This window comes from Pristiophorus japonicus, chromosome 15, assembly GCF_044704955.1.
Source record: "Pristiophorus japonicus isolate sPriJap1 chromosome 15, sPriJap1.hap1, whole genome shotgun sequence".
NCBI classification, from domain to species: Eukaryota; Metazoa; Chordata; class Chondrichthyes; family Pristiophoridae; genus Pristiophorus; species Pristiophorus japonicus.
Window position 1 is genome coordinate 56,509,370 of NC_091991.1, and position 18,029 is coordinate 56,527,398.

General features: G+C 40.7%; 1 protein-coding gene across 4 annotated transcripts in view; it reads right to left on the reverse strand.

Moving 5' to 3' along the window:
• Window positions 1-245: 245 nt before the first annotated feature.
• The window catches only part of LOC139280786 (ADP-ribosylation factor GTPase-activating protein 3-like), an 86,903-nt gene continuing 69,119 nt past the window's right edge, over window positions 246-18,029 (reverse strand). For 2 of the 4 annotated variants that reach the window (XM_070900479.1, XM_070900477.1), the window contains 5 exons: window positions 14,764-14,898; window positions 11,704-11,824; window positions 10,450-10,540; window positions 4,569-4,690; window positions 246-2,510 (listed from right to left, as the gene is read on the reverse strand). In XM_070900479.1, coding sequence (XP_070756580.1) covers window positions 2,493-2,510; window positions 4,569-4,690; window positions 10,450-10,540; window positions 11,704-11,824; window positions 14,764-14,898 — 487 coding nt within the window. In that variant the 3' untranslated portion in view covers window positions 246-2,492. Of the gene's footprint in view, window positions 2,511-4,568; window positions 4,691-10,031; window positions 10,254-10,449; window positions 10,541-11,703; window positions 11,825-14,763; window positions 14,899-18,029 lie in introns of those variants that run through there. The other 2 variants (XM_070900478.1, XM_070900480.1) reach the window with 2 other exon arrangements.

Consider the following 18,029-nt stretch of genomic DNA (forward strand, 5'->3'; position numbering starts at 1 on the left):
TCCCCCGCTGGAGTTCCCACCCGAAACCTCTGTCTCTCCACCTTAAAATTCACCTCTTTAACCCGGTTCTTAATATCTTCTCCTTTGGCTCGACATCCTTTTTTGTCTGATTACACTTCTACAAAGCACCTTGGGATATTTAGCTACGTCAAAGCCGCTATATAAACGCCATTTGTTGTTGAATTAAGCAGGATCGTGATGTATGGGGAAGCAGTTGTGTTGGAAAAATACAACTTAACAACAGGTCAAGGTTATAAAGATTTTATACAATTATGGTGAACACTTATAAGATCAATGCACAGTAATTACAATTATTTAATCTTCTGGGGGGCCTCAAGATTTTCTGCTCGTCCTTGGGATCCTTCAGGAAGAAGGACATTTTCAATTGTGGCCAGTAAGTTGCTAGGTCTAAACACATCCTCAAAGAAAAATGGTTTGGAACAAGGGGGCACCTGGACCGGAAACGGACTCGTTTTCTTGGTTGAAATGCAGCAACAGCCATGTTATCATGGTTACTTTAAACAGGTACAGGAGCTTTCTGAGATACCTTGAGCTATACTTGGTAAATATATATTTCCTAGAGCTGCAGCTCTGAACTGCCAATGTTTTTTTTTTCCTGCTAGCATCCTGATCCAGGTTTTATATAGTTTTACTATCTTATATGCCTCCAGATGTTTGTCTGTCTAGGATACTGGGGTGCAGTTTTGAACACTCAATTTATATGATGTAAACAAAATACAGATAGAACATGACCATTTGAGTATCAACAATGGCAGAATTACAAGTGGTGAACATAGAACAACGATAAATAAGCTAGGCCACTGAGTGGGGTGCAGAGATTTTGTGGGGCTCTTGCCATCCTTACATTAAGGAGAAATGTACCTACAAGTCACAATGTTCAACTTCTGGTGGAGTCAGATATGATCCAGTAGGTTCATTACAGGATCAATAAATGCATAATTTTCTACAGTTTTAAAAGCTAATTGAATACATCAGGAAATGCTGCAGGTTAGATTCCAGATATGTGAAGAATCAGGTCAAGACTAGAGGACAAGAAAGGACAAAATACTTTATTCTTCAGCTGATAGTTCAAATGCAGCATAATTTCCACCTCAATGCTATGATGCAACTGTTAGTGTGCAGATTAACATTTTACTGACAAAAATGTCACTTCTGTATCTTTTGATCATTTTTCCCCCCAATTACAGATTCCAAACTAGAGTTAATATTTATTTTCCCCAGGGGAGAATTTTATTTTAACAATGGGAAACATTTTCCCCTTGTTTTGCAGAAGCTATACTTTATTTTGTAAGGTCAGCATTTTGTAATGTGTCTGTTGTACAGTTCAACTGACCAGACACCAATCTTCAATGATGTACAATACCTCTCCAATCAATGGACTTTGGTATTTCAGTCCAAGAGTATAATACATATACATCATTCACTTGTAGAAATCTTACTATAATCATTCATTCATTGTTTAGGTCTCCTAGTTAGTTCAATTTCAGTATTGAGCCATTTATAAGAAGCAAACGTGTCTTTTTTATTAGAAATACATGTGTTTACATATCTCAGTCCAGCTTTTTGCCACCAAAAAGTGTGCAATTTAAACATAATGATCCAAAAATTAAAGATTCATTACAATATACAACTAAAGTATATTACGATTTACATTTATTTAATTGGTCCCATGAGTAGAAATAATTGGTTTCCAAAATGCACACCTACAGGTTTCTGCGAGAAACAGAACTGATTGATGATCACCTTCCACCTGCCTGTAATTCCCAACATGGTGTCTTGCAACCTTCACATTGTTTAATTTCCATCCTTCAATTTCCTAGACTATATACTTCTAAAGGCTAACAAGAGTGTTTTGGCATATAATCATCTGTTCAAAGTACCAACAAACAATTCTATCTTACAATTGCTCAACAGATCCAAAAAGACAATCTGTTCCAGTAAACAAACAATCTATATAAGAAACTGCACACTCACTTTCTCAGAGTTCAGTGTAGTGTTTTAATTATACAAACACTGTTTCTTTAAACAGGAAACAAAACCCAATTTATAAGAGCACTTCTTTAAAGCTGTGGATTTACCCATATTGTAATGTATAGCATTTGTCTTTTTATTGCACCCTTTCCCCAAACTAACTAAAGCTCTATATATTTAATACCTTTCTGTCTGGTTTAAACTAGAAAAAAATCTCACTCCAATGACTGAAAAATAATTTCCTTCTCCTGGGTTTGAGTTTTTTCCCTCACTTTTTAAAGCACAGTATTACCTGAGACAGATTGACTCTGGGAAAACTCAAGTAGGAGCAAAGATAGATGTCAGCAGATGCATTATAAGCATCGAACTGTGACAAAAGATTTCCATCTTAAATGAATAATCCTTCAAAATATTTTGGTAATCAATGGTGTGTCAGACACCCAAATGTAAATCACTTCTGAAAGATTTCACATTCATTTTGTTCTATTGTTTGTATCCAGTTAGGAGCCGTACCGATCCTGCAAAAGACAAATAAATGGTCTGTTGAAAGGGGAGGTTTTTGTAACCATTATAAACTTACTGCTATCAAATACAAGTAGCACAAACAAACTACTTGTAGCAAGCCCAAGCACTAATCTTTGAACAATTATAGGTCTTAAAAGAAATAGATTCTGTCAAGCAGCTCTGAAACTCAACAACTCTTAACTACATAGTTGGAGAGTCATGCGTCAGAGATGCATAATGCCTGATGAACTGAATTCATGCCAAGGTGGGTCAGTTTCTGCTCATTGTCCGACATAGATCACTTAATATGAACTGAAATTTCCTCATTCGAGGAAGAAATTGAAGTGCTCTTACACCGCATTCAATGGCAACATTTCTACACTTTTAGATTGATTGAGACTACAAGTTCCTATGAATTACTAGAATTATTTTTCCTTTTTTATTTGAGACCAGCATTCACACAGTGCACTGGAGCAAAACCAAAAAGGAAGGTAGTGCACCATGAAAGCCAACTTTTATAGCTAACATCTACCAAATGTGCACTTGAAGTGCCAAATCCTGCAGGGTTACAGACCTAAAGCTGGAAAGTGGGATTAGGCTGGATATACTCTTGTTGGCCGGCACAGACACGATGGGCCGAAATGGCCTCCTTCCATGCTGTAAACTTCCATGAAATGAGTTAACACACAGTATAAACAAAAGACGTTGAACTTGTATTCCAATCAAGCTGCTGGTCATAACAACCTTGCATGGAAGATGTGCAAGTCCAATGTCTACCTATGTCTAACTGAGGAACAGTATATAGAGCTTAAAGGATGAACTATAGTTCATCAGTGACTCCAAATGTTCTGCTTATCACTGTGAAATTGACAGGAATCATTATTTTACAAGGTTATTCCAAACACAAGGATAAGATTTTCACAAAAGAGGAGGGAGAGGGAAGAGAGGGAGAGATTGCAATCTTGTTTCAATTTCTGTCAAATTATGGCCACGTTTGTGCTATAGTCAACCCATGACATAAATTGTGTTCAGACTACCCAAATTAATTCGACAAGAAACTGCATAGAAGCGTACCGCACATTAATCTGCTTTTCCCCCCCGAGCCCGCTCTTATCCCGGCATTTTTCCCCCACAGAGCCCGCTCTTATCCCGGCATTTATCCCCCACAGAGCCCGCTCCCTTCCTGGCTTTTTTTCTTTTTACACGGAATCCGCTCCCTTCCCGACTTTTTTCGAGTTTGCTCCCTTCCCGGCTTTTTTCCAACAGTCCCAAAGGCCAGCACCGTTCCCAGCTTTTTTCCCTGCAGTCCCGAAGGTCTGCTCCCTTCCTGGCTTTTTTTCGTCAGAGCCCGTGAGTCACAGCGAACGACCAAAAAAATACCTTAGACTGCACATGCGCAATTACTTCAACTTGGTTGGCAGCAGTCGCTGAAAATTAATTTCACCCTTGCCTCCTCCCACCAGTACAGCTGAATAAAAACCCACCGGTGTGAGGATGATGTGCTAAACTACTGCCTCACCCAGTCTCTCCCCACCATTTTTATTTAAAGGCATATTTAAATAGGTCACTGATAACATTTCTTTTCAATGTAATTCTTTAGCAAAATTAGTTCTCACTTTAGAGATTTGACTGAACATTTTTCCAAACTCCTGAAATTACAAATGAAGATTAAAGAATGTGCTTAATTTTCGCTCACAGATGTTAAAACTTGACTCAATTTGATTAAAAAAAAACAATTTTGATTAATACTGCTGGATTTCTTGATTGGAGCATGATTTTAGCTGCTTAACCTGACCAGTCCCTTTAAGGCCATTGCTTAAGTGCTTCCTGTTGGAATTAGGTAATTGTAGCTGCTTGTAATTGTAGTTGAACTCATATTGTTTGTAATCTTCAAACTCCAGAACACTGGTTTCCTGATTGATATGCATCTGTAACAATGTATGATGGACACATACCCAATGCAAGACTTTTAGATATAAAGATAAACACAAACAAAATATAGACAGATTGGGCACAAGAATTTACCTGAAAAAAGGTACCTAGAGATTATTTGTTATATAAATTATACCGACCTGAATGGAAGTCATCACTCCATTGGCCAGAACAGATAGCTTCCCGGCCACAGATCGAACACCTTGCTTAAACTGTGCCATGTCAGGAGCTGATGGCAGAACGTTGGTCAGAGACATGTTTGCTTAAGAGAATAACAAATCAAACCAAATAATGAACATTCAATCTTGATCAACCTTAAATTATTTACCTCTGTTAAATACAATCACTATAAAATAAGACTGAACACTCAAAATACATGGGCTTCTTGGTCCTATCCATCAGTGTGCTTGGTAGTGCATTCGTATAACGTAAATACACATGAAAGCAGGACTTTCCTTCAAACAAATCTGGTTCACAAGTTGGCAACACTATATTGCAAACCTGTTTAATCCAGCAAGATATGAACATTGTATGAAATGCTATTTTATTTTTCTCAGAGCAGGACTCCTTAACTGAAAATAAATCTCCCCTTTTACCAAAGAATACTCCCTGTGCCATGCACCAGCCAGTGACCAGAGTGGTTCGATGACCTCTATCTATGTCACCAAAAAGGCACAATAGCAATGTGGAAATTATACTGTTATAGCTTTGGTCTTGCCAATGAAAAGGACAACTAAACATTTTCACAAATACTCTGTTATACCCAGTGGAAAGTGGAATTTATTATTCGGGGGGCATTTAGTACCCATCCAGTCTCTTGCAGCCATTCACACTTCCTGTTTAGAATGAGCTTATTTTGTGTGAGTTGTAAACTGAATGTGGCACTAAGTGAAAAACTAAACAAATAAAAAGAATGCAGAGGAACATTACTTTAATGTGTTGTTTTAATTGTAAACCACATCAAAAGACACCAGGGAGACATTCAAGCCAAAGAGCTGTGGCAGTAAATTAGGAGAAACGACCAGAGAAACTTCAGCTTTTCAACTTTGAAAGAAGGCAACCAAAAAGGGATCTTATCCAAGCATATGATAGTAAATCATATAGAAAAAGTAAATCCAGAACATTGTCTAAAATTAAATTGTGATAGTCGGATGGGGGGGAGGGGGAACAGGTTCAAACTAGAAAAGGCAAATTTAAGACTTAATGTCAGGAAATCCTTCATGCAAAGGGATCAACATGTGGAATGGACTTCCAGGTAGGGTAGTGGAGGGAAAATTCCTGGACAGTTAAGTGCTGTGATGTGGGTATGTGGAGAGTAATCAGACACGTCTTCCTCAAACGTATAACTCGTGACTTTGTGAAGCTGTAATTCTACAATATCATGGGATTTACAGTGCTATACAATCTGCCCCATTTACACTACGAGCAGATTTGATTGTCAAACCACTCATGTACAAGCTTGCTCTGTTTAGTAAAGTCCTGATGTGTGATTATTTATGGCCGCTGGAGCTTCAATGTATGAGAGAAAGAGAATCTTTGTTTCTTTAAAAACAAATATTTTAAAATCCGACAACAGCAAATGGTAGATTCTACCCCTGACCTCGGTATCTATAGATAATAAAAACAGGAAATGCTGGAAATACTCAGTAGGTCAGGCAGCATCTGTGGCCAGAGAAAGAGTTAAGGTTTCAAATCGATCACCCTTTGTCAGAACTCAGTATCTATAGACTTTGCCAGGAACAGAAGTAGGTCATTCAGCCACTTGAGATTTCATTTAGAGCACGGCTGATCTGTACCTCATATCCGTTTACCTGCCGTTGAACCATATCCGTGACACCATTGCCTAATAAAAAAAATCTGATCTCAGTTTTGAAATTTTCAATTGACCCAGCATCCACAGCCTTTTGCGGAGGAGAGTTCCAGATTTTCACTACACTTTGTATGAAAAAGTGTTTCCTGATTTCACTCTAAATTATAATATTGTGCCCCCAACAGAGGAAAGAGCTTCTCTATATCTACCCTATTGAATCTTTTTATTATTATAAACTCAATTAGATTACCGCTCAACTTTCTATACCCAAGGGAATACAAGCCTAATTTACACAAGCTCTTCTTATTAATATAACCATTTAAGCCCTGGTATAATTTTGGTGAATCTGTACTGTACCCACTCCAAGAACAATACATCCTTTCTGAGATGCAGTGCCCAAAACTGAATACAGTACTCCAGATGTTCTCTGACCAAGGCTCTGTACAACTGAAGCAACACTTCTTTCTCTTTGTATTCCAGCCTCCTTGAGATAACGGACAACATTTTATTAGCCTTTCTGATTGTGTTTTGTACCTGTGCACGAGCTTTTAGTGATTTGTGAAAATGAACATTCAAATCCCTTTGCTCCTTCACACTTCCTAGTCTATCAATAAGAAAATTTTCCGATTTGTCTTTCTTGGATCCAAAGTGGATGACTTCACATTTGCTCACATTGAACTCCATCTGCCACATTTTTGTTAACTCACTTAATCTATGTAGAACTGTGAATTTAACAATTAGAAATAATGAAAAATTTGCATTTATATAGTGCCCTTCACATCCTCAGTGCATCCCAAGCTTTACAGCCAAAGAAGTACTTTTGAAGTGCAGTCACTGTTGTAATGTAGGAAGCATAACAGCCAAGTTGTACATAGCAAGCTCCCACGAACAGCAAATAAGATGAATGACCAGAAAATCTGTTTTATTGATGGTGGTTGAGGGATAAATATTGACCAGGACACTGGGGAGAACTCCACTGCTCTTCTTTGAATAGACCCATGGGATCTTTTATGTCTTCCTGAAAGGGAAGATGCGGCCTTGTTTTTTTAACATGTCATCCAAAAGGCAGCAACTCCATATTGCAGTTAAGTGTCAGACTGTATTAAATACACAAGTCTCTGGAGTGGAATTTGAACTCACAACCTTCTGACTCAGGTGAGTGTGCTACCAACTGAGTCAAATCTGACACCTGTTACCCACAAACCTGAGACAGAGTCTCATGCTCTACTGACTAAGCTAATTGCTCTTGTTTAATTTAAACCTTCATTCCCTTTGGTAATTCTGGATAGAAACAAAGTTCGAAGAACAAAAAATCTTTTTAATTTACATTTTACACATAAATCTCCTGTGGCAATTAGGGGATTTGACACCTGGTCTCTCCTACGTAGCAGCTTCAATCTATTTACCATGGTTCGATGTGGATCTCCCATTACATTGCTCACAGGTTCTCAGATGGCGGATTTGATGGCTAGCTACTGAAGGGAAGCTATGGTTAATCTGAGCACTCTCGAGGGACAATATGCAGATAATAAATTTATCATAGTTTATGTCAATCTCATGTTTTTAATATGAATATTTTCAGTTACCTTACAGGGTTTTGTGGCTGGGGAAGAATGGGTGAGGCTTACAAAATGCAAACCTGGCATATTCTGAAAATTACCAGTCTCGCTGTCAATCATGAAAACAATCTTGGATGTGTTAAAAGGCGTCCCCTAGTTCCTAAATGTAATGGTGCTCATTAAACTCAAGAGAGCAGAATCCTTAATCTGAATTCTGGAGTTAAAATGAAGAGGAAAAGACTGTTCTTTAATGATTGGAAAGAATCACAATTAATTGGGAAGAATCAAGGTATTTGCCGGGAGAAAAATAGTCAACAAAGACCAACCCAAAGGTTCAAGTTCCAGCCAAGCACTCCAAATTCAAGTTGAGTTTCACTAATCGATTTAGGGTTAGGCGACTGCAAAAAAATGTTTTCCAGAGACTTTATAACACTGTACACACAACTCTAGGAGTAAGAATAGCTTGTACATTATTTTATGGGGATCCCATGTTATAAATGCTAATTTTACTGCCACATTTTCAGCTGGGAGGAAAATTCAAGATGGTGGCTCAAGTAATTAATTGTTGATTAGTATTTCTTGCTTCTTGTCAGTTTTCAAAAAGAAAAATCGAGAGATTTGATTGTTCAGTGTTTTACTGCTCATTCTATCCTTGTCTGTGTGTACTGACTGAATTGAATGCCTTTGATTCATTGGGCTCAATTTTCCCCAGTATTTGCACCATTTTTTTGGAGCAAGCTGCTTTTTCTGGCTTAACTTAAAAATCCCCAGTTTCCCCAATCAATTTGCACCAGTGTAACTCAGTTAGTTACGAATTTTTTAAGTAAATTTTTTTTTTCAGCCAAAGGGGGCGTAACCAGCCACCTATGCCAATTCTGGCCATTTCGGGAAGTTTGGCTAGCTGAGAGTTCTGATTAGGCCAGCGTATGTGACCTGTCCTGAAAAACCTTCCCTAGAGTTAGGGAATTCGGCACGAGACAGAGACAGACAGAGAGAGAGAGAGAGAGAGACCGAACCGACAACTGAGAATGGGACCAGACCGGACATCCTTCAGGCGGGGTTGGAGGTAAGGTGGTGCTATGTGTTTTTCAATTCTTTTAATGTGTTGGGAGGTGGCTTCACTTTGCAGCCTCAGCTCGCATTGTGCCTTGGTTACCATGGCAGCCCGATCTTTTTGGCGCACACCAAAGCTCCACCCCCTCAGGTTAGGCCACGCCAAAATGAAGAGATCCAACGGCGAAACTTACAACACTTCTGTTTTGGTGTACTTGGGCCCCAAAAAATCGAGTGCGCCAAAAATATGCTTTAGGGAAAATTGAGCCCATTGTCACTAGATTTATGTAACATCCCCACATAACTACACCTGCATTCCAGAGGGCCTCCACAATTGCAGGACCACAACAGAAAAACACTACATGTAACCCAATGAAGACAATTTAAGCAATCGGATATTTGATTGCTGATTTAACAAGTGAAGTCGCATGACAGCCAATCACTCATTTTTGCCCCATGCATATAGTCTTAAGAAGGATGCCTCCAAGTTGTGGTGCAACAGACATGCACCAAGTGCAAGACTTGTATAGATTAGCGGATCTCCTGTGGCTCATAATAAATTGGATGATATGCTGTTTTGTAACAACAGAAGTGTTACGATATATAATGGTTGGTGTGGTTGTAGCGGGTGCTGGTAAGTGGGCTGCAGCAGGCATTACTTGGTGCGTGCAGTGGCAATGCAGTGTGAGGTCTACATTCACTTTGTATGTGACTGCCAAGGACTCGTGGGAATTTTTTTTGTGGGCTCAAGTCTTCATTGGGTTACATGTAGTGTTTTTCAGTTGTGGTCCTGCAACTGTGGAGGTCCTTTGAAATACAGGTGTAGTTATGTGGGGATTACATAAATCTAGTGACAATAACTATGGAAATAGTTCTAATGTAAACGTATTTGTATATGAGCCAGTCAATTGCAAAAAATTTGTTTCGACTTTACATCTGCTTATAAGTATGTGAGAAGTGGGTTAAATTGATCTATAGTTAAGTGTGACTGAAGGAGTGACACAGGAATCTGTGACCACACATATTGCCTTCATATTATTACTAGCAGATCTCCCATGATGTTGCTCACAGTAAACAACAGGCTTGTATGTAAATCAGCTGAAGGAAAGTTATCAAGAAGAAATTTCCCCATAATTGTGACAGAGAAATGTAACACAGAAAGTGTGAGGTGAAACAGTAAATGTGCACACATGTAACATTTTTAATATATTGATGTAACACAGATGGCTATGTCATTCCATTAGTTTAAGGAGAGTCCGAAGTTTGGAGAAGCAGCAGCAATTCAGGGACTTGATGGAAGAAAGTAGAAGTGCCGATTATCAGGGACACAGGGAGGCAGCACAGCGGGATCTCTGGTTAAGAGCTGGAAAGCCATTCCTCAGCATTCTGGAACACTTTAACCACTGGTATACAAAAAAAATTCAAGTGAAACTAAACAAATCTTTCAAAAGGAAAAAAAGAGACGAGGTGCATCAATTAAAAACACTTTCTGTAGGTGGAGATAGAAAATAATCACAATACAATCCTACGGTCAGTTTACATGTGTATCCAGTTTGGAAGAGTTAGTTTTTCTTCAGACATATACTGCTAGCTTCTTACCTGGTGTTTGCTTCTTTTCGCCCTCAAATAGATCAGCTGAGCTGATAGACGAACTTCCTGCAAATCGTTCCAGCTGAGTTTTGGCTTCATACTGCAGGCAAAGCAAATCCAAGTTTAAAAAAAAAAGGAGGATGCTTTGGGGCAATTGACACCATTAATTGTTGTTAAAAGAGGACTTAATACATATCAATTCTGGCCTTAAAGCTGAATTATAAAGCTACATAACATTTTATAGATACATAATCTGAATTTCAAATCTTTTTAAAAGGAAATGTTATTTATTAAAATAATTCCTGTTTCTCCACAGGAAAGTCTTCCAGACACAGGATATGGCTTAGTTTGCATCTGCAATAGCAAGAATTATACAACAGAATTCTACTGTAGAAAAAGCTAAGTTTGGAGCTCTTGGAATGAGGACCAAAAACTGGGTCAACTATATAAATATCTGACAGTTCCTGCATCAAGTACTTTCAAGCACAAGGCATTTTATTAGACAAAGATAAACTCCTATAACTTGCCTGACCCTAACCTCTGAAGAATATCGCAAATTGCCACACCAGGCATCCTTATTGGTTCTGAGTGAGATTGCCAAATTCAGTGCCAATTAGTAATGAATCAACTGCAGTTTTGCATTGTGGGCCCACACTCACTAAGTTCTGGGCTCAGAGTGCTTTAGCTCAATTCCCACAGGATCTTTGCATACGACAGAGGTGAAAGGTAGTGCGTTCACCCACTGTGACACTGATTTCTCAAAGACATCAATGTCCTTTTCTTTCAAAAAGACAAATGAGAACTTAATTATTTTAAATCTGTGGCTTGATATCATTATATGTAAATATTTCATTTCAAGTAAGTAATTGGAGGGTACAATTTTTTAATTAATGTTTCTGCTAGCACCTATACCAATCTCCATTCAAGGCACTGCAACCAGACATGTATTCTATTTGGTGCTGAGGTACCAGCATATTCAACAGGAATTTGTTTGCATAGTCACCAATTATACATGCCAGTATAATTCCTAAAACTCCATTAGGCACAGTTCAGAAGTCTCTCACCTTGAATTTCATTACTGAGAAACTGGTTAACTGGTTTGAGTTGTTCTCGACTGCTGAAATCTGTTCTTACAGGCAATCATTCAGTACGGAAATGTTACTGTTTCATACTGTCGGCACTGAATGCTGCATGCACCTGCACAGATAGTAAAATTTAACTCAATAGACTGATCACATATATTCAGAAATTGGAGATCCTCACCTCTGCAAAATCCTGTTTCCCAAAATACATATCCGAAGAAATGGCTTTGACATTGCCAAATTTCTTCTGCGCTTCCTCAGAGACCACTGCATAATCTAATTCTGGTTTACGACGTGCAGGCCTGGGGTAAGATGGGAGAAATTAGTCACCAACACTAAAACTAGGAGCAACAAAGAGAGTTACAAAACAGAAGCCTCTTGTATAGCATCAATCTTCATTACAGCCACATGTGTGTAAATATTTCTCGAGTTCACTTTAGAAACATAGAAACATAGAAAATAGGTGCAGTAGTAGGCCATTCGGCCCTTCTAGCCTGCACCGCCATTCAATGAGTTCAATGCAACTTCAGTACCCCATTCCTGCTTTCTCACCATACCCCTTGATCCCCCCTAGATCCCCTTAGTAGTAAGGACTTCATCTATCTCCTTTTTGAATATATTTAGTGAATTGGCCTCAACAACTTTCTGTGGTAGAGAATTCCACAGGTTCACCACTCTCTGGGTGAAGAAATTCCTCCTCATCTCGGTCCTAAATGGCTTACCCCTTATCCTTAGACTGTGTCCCCTGGTTCTGGACTTCCCCAACATTGGGAACATTTTTCCTGCATCTAACCTGTCTAACCCCGTCAGAATTTTAAACGTTTCTATGAGGTCCCCTCTCATTCTTCTGAACTCCAGTGAATACAAGCCCAGTTGATCCAGTCTTTCTTGATAGGTCAGTCCCGCCATCCCGGGAATCAGTCTGGTGAACCTTCGCTGCACTCCCTCAATAGCAAGAATGTCCTTCCTCAGGTTAGGAGACCAAAACTGTACACAATACTCCAGGTGTGGCCTCACCAAGGCCCTGTACAACTGTAGCAACACCTCCCTGCCCCTGTACTCAAATCCCCTCGCTATGAAGGCCAACATGCCATTTGCTTTCTTAACCGCCTGCTGTACCTGCATGCCAACCTTCAATGACTGATGTACCATGACACCCAGGTCTCTGCACCTCCCCTTTTCCTAATCTGTCACCATTCAGATAATAGTCTGTCTCTCTGTTTTTATCACCAAAGTGGATAACCTCACATTTATCCACATTATACTTCATCTGCCATGCATTTGTCCACTCACCTAACCTATCCAAGTCACTCTGCAGCCTCATAGCATCCTCCTCGCAGCTCACACTGCCACCCAACTTAGTGTCATCCGCAAATTTGGAGATACATTTAATCCCCTCGTCTAAATCATTAATGTACAGTGTAAACAGCTGGGGCCCCAGCACAGAACCTTGCGGTACCCCACTAGTCACTGCCTGCCATTCTGAAAAGTACCCATTTACTCCTACTCTTTGCTTCCTGTCTGACAACCAGTTCTCAATCCATGTCAGCACACTACCCCTAATCCCATATGCTTTAACTTTGCACATTAATCTCCTGTGTGGGACCTTGTCGAAAGCCTTCTGAAAGTCCAAATATACCACATCAACTGGTTCTCCCTTGTCCACTCTACTGGAAACATCCTCAAAAAATTCCAGAAGATTTGTCAAGCATGATTTCCCTTTCACAAATCCATGCTGACTTGGACCTATCATGTCACCTCTTTCCAAATGCACTGCTATGACATCCTTAATAATTGATTCCATCATTTTACCCACTACTGATGTCAGGCTGACCGATCTATAATTCCATGTTATCTCTCTCCCTCCTTTTTTAAAAAGTGGGGTTACATTGGCTACCCTCCACTCCATAGGAACTGATCCAGAGTCAATGGAATGTTGGAAAATGACTGTCAATGCATCCACTATTTCCAAGGCCACCTCCTTAAGTACTCTGGGATGCAGTCCATCAGGCCCTGGGGATTTATCGGCCTTCAAGCCCATCAATTTCCCCAACACAATTTCCCGACTAATAAGGATTTCCCTCAGTTCCTCCTCCTTACTAGACCCTCCGACCCCTTTTATATCCGGAAGGTTGTTTGTGTCCTCCTTAGTGAATACCGAACCAAAGTACTTGTTCAATTGGTCCGCCATTTCTTTGTTCCCCGTTATGACTTCCCCTGATTCTGACTGCAGGGGACCTATGTTTGTCTTTACTAACCTTTTTCTCTTTACATATCGATAGAAATTTTTGCAATCCGCCTTAATGTTCCCTGCAAGCTTCTTCTCGTACTCCATTTTCCCTGCCCTAATCAAACCCTTTGTCCTCCTCTGCTGAGTTCTAAATTTCTCCCAGTCCCCGGGTTCGCTGCTATTTCTGGCCAATTTGTATGCCACTTCCTTGGCTTTAATACTATCCCTGATTTCTCTTGATAGCCACGGTTGAGCCACCTTCCCTTTTTTATTTTTACGCCAGACAGGAATGTACAATTGTTGTAGTTCATCCAAGCGGTCTCTAAATGTCTGCCATTGCCCATCCAGTCAACCCCTTCAGTATCATTCGCCAATCTATCCTAGCCAATTCACGCCTCATACCTTCAAAGTTAGCCTTCTTTAAGTTCTGGACCATGGTCTCTGAATTAACTGTTTCATTCTCCATCCTAATGCAGAATTCCACCATATTATGGTTACTCTTCTCCAAGGGGCCTCGCACAACGAGACTGCTAATTAATCCTCTCTCATTACACAACACCCAGTCTAAGATGGCCTCCCCCCTAGTCGGTTCCTCGACATATTGGTCTAAAAAACCATCCCTTATGCACGCCAGGTAATCCTCCTCCACCATATTGCTTCCAGTTTGGTTAACCCAATCTATGTGCATATTGTTGTAAACAACTTTAATGTTGTAAATGGGATGTACATAAACTAATGAAGTACAGGATTAGAATTAAACATTAAAGTAACAAATAATTTGCTACCAAATATGTTGGTCAAAAATAACACTATTTGACGTCTAATAAATTTAGAGACTAAAAAGAAAATTAAATTTACGCTAACTCTAAGGTCGATTTTGGTACTGAGTTTAAATAGATTTAAATAAAACAAATGAAGAAAAAGGTCAGTTTCTCTCATCTGTTGAAATCATGTAGTGTGTTCAGCAATGAGGCACAATAGCAAATAAGATATTTTCATTAGAAGCTATACCCATCATTTAGCGATATCTTTGAAATAAATGTGTCCTTCTTTCTACTGCTGCTTTCTGCCTTCCAAAAGGAATCACTGCTGTCAACGTCCCATGTTGAAAATGTACTTCCCATATCCAGCGGATCATCAAAATACCTAAAGAGAGTTAGGGAAGAGGGAAAGTTACAGGTCTCAAAAAATATGAACTCTTTCACTGTAGGAACAGAATGGATTCTGGATGCATTAACCTTTTTGACCCCGCCCCCAAATTATTCTACCCTATCTGTATTTCAGTGTAGTCATCATCAGCAACTGCTGTGTGTTAAAGACAGAGAGTCATCATAACAACAACAAAATACCACTTCCTTTAAAATGTACATATGCACAAAATAAACTCAGTATCAGAAACAATAGGGGGAATTTTAACCTAAACAAACGGGTGGGTTGGGTGCTTGTGGGAAGTTGAAAGTGTTAAAAATGTGAATCCTGACCTGAACCCGCCGCCTTCCGGTTTTAATGGAGGTAGGACAAGACGGGCAGCCAATCCACTGCCAGGAGCTGGGCCATCTTTTTAAATCACAACGAGGCTGGAAGCCACTGCTTTAACCTTCATGTTGATTTTAACTTTAGCTGGTCAAGTTTTGCAGGCCCTGGGAAACCCGCCAGCTAATGCAAGGCGAGGACTGCTGGATCCAGGAGGTAAATGTACCTCCATGATCCAGGCTCTCTGCCTAACCCACCTTCTGCGACTGGAAACCCCCCTGAGGCCTCCGATCCTGTCTCAAGGCCTCCAATCCCCTTGCCATCCCATGCTCCTCAGCCCTCCAACGTCATTTGCCTCCAACTGCACCCCTACCCTGCTCATCCTCACCGTTCCTCTGGCCACCAATCATTGCCCCCACCCCCCATGCTTCTCCTGGCCCATGATCTCTGCCTGCCCCCACCCACCCCATGCTAGTTCCAGCCTGCGATCTCTGCCTGCCCCACCCTTGTGTTAGTCCCTGCCCACGATCCCTGCCTCCCTCCCCCACCCCCATGCTAGTATAAGCCCACGATCCCTGCCTTCCCCCGCCCACCCCATGCTAGTTCCAGCCTGCGATCTCTGCCCGCCCCACTCCCGTGCTAATCCCAGCCCCTGATCACTTCCGACCACCCCCCGCTCCCTGCTCCTCCAGCTTCCCCTGCGATCCCTCTCTCCCTCCTCTCATTAAATTCGGCAAGGCCTGCAGGAAACCAGACCACCTTGGAGCCGAACCCCCACACCCACACACCCGCTCGCCACTCACCTTCAGCACAGCGTCTGGCTGAAAGATATTATTTGTTTTCCCAGAGATCTTGTGTAATAATGATTGGAGCCACATATAAGCTGAGCTCACGTCTATGCCAGTAATTATCAAGATTCAATATTTAGAAAAGCCATGACTTTTTCAATGCAGAAAAGTCCCATTTAGTTAAAAAGAACAAAGTGCCAGTCCAGATTATGTGCTGGAATGAGACATGGACCCAAGACCTTCTGACTTCGAGGTGAGAGTAACATGGTCTGCATATCCTTTGAACATTTACAGGTCTGGTTTTACGTCGTAAATATTTTCAGTTTTTCCAGTTTAAAAAAAAAGCAAATTTTTATCGTGCTCTATCCCGTCTCGCTGAGACCTCGGAAAGCTCCTCACAAACAATCACTGAATCTGGTGCAGAAACAGTTGTTCAGTAAGCAAACATGGCAGAATCCCATAAACAGCAATAAATCTGTTTTTGGTGGTGTAGGTTGAAGCAGGAATGTTTGTCAATGGACTGGGAGAACTTCCTACTTTGCATTGAACAGTGTTATAAGATCTTGAATGCCCACCATCTCGGTTACTAATACACACCTAATTTGCTGCAGATTGGACTACTTTATAAAAATCTTCCTAACTTTAGTCCCACAAAATCTGACCATTTTCAGGACTTTGACCATGGCAATATGACAGACAAACCAGTGTCAATAGCTGCAATTAGGAACAAAGGATATTTTCATCAGAAATATGGGCTAGAACCTGTACTTTTTTTGCATGCTTAATGCCCACTTAACCACTGAAATGACATATAACACCCATATATTGCCCATTTTGGCACAAAATGGAAACTGATGGGCATTTTTAGGAAACTTATCGCCGAGCGTTACTTTCCCCATGTGCTTAACGCCGGGAAAAAATATTACCGCCTGTCCATTTTTTGGGGGCGGAATCATCAGAACGGGCAAAATCAATGCCCATATCGCCCAGCGTTACTTTCTGCACGGAATTAATGCCGAGATTCAATAATACTGCCCGCCCACTTTTTCTTGTCATAAAGAACACATCTGGCAAAACTAATGCCCAGGAGATCGCCCACCGTCACTTTCACCACCTCCCACACATATCGCCCACAACATCGCTCGCCCAAAAAACGCCCAGAAAAAGTGGAACGGTTCTGAACGAACGGCAGCGGTGCAGCTGGCATTTTTTAAATTGCAGGTCGCTTCATTCGGGGGAGTTTGCATTGACTCTGGAGTACTTCTCAGGTGAAGTGAACATCTCAACAGACATATTTTCAGACTCTGGACTATTGGGGGTTTACTCCAGGTGTATTTTAGTGAGGAAATCATTGCTTCTGATCAATCGCTATTATACCTTCAATGCAATGGGGCCACAAAACAATAACTGTGCTTCAGATGTCTTGACCACGCAGGAGGGGAGCAACAATACAACCCTGAGCAAGTAGGTAAATTCGTGGTCATGTGCTTGATGCTGCACAACTGGCTATCATGAGGGGCCAAGAATTGCCAGAATGCACTGATGCTCCACCTCATGAGAGGAAAAGGACGACGAGGGGCTGGACGCTGACCTAGGGCCAGACAATCAGGCCCATGACCCCCTCCAGACTGCAGGAAAGGGCCCGTAGTGGCTACATAGCTGCAAGACTCTTACGTGAGGAGCTGATATCTGAACGATTTGCCTGAAAGAGCGTTGATGTGAGTGACAACGCTGACACACTGCTGTATGTGTTCAGCTCAGACATCAATGGTGCCAGTTAAAGTTTACGTTGCTTGATGTTAAATTGTATTTAACCCTTTCTTCTTAAGGAATCACCAGTATGTAACGGTGCAGTTATCTGAGACAATGCACAACAAGGTTATGTTCAATAACAAAAATTTTATACCAACATTGTTCTGAAATCATAAGCATCAACACCCAACCCCCGCCCACACCCCACTTTTTCCACCATTGACATCAATCAAATGTTCAACATGTCCAGCAACACAGAATACA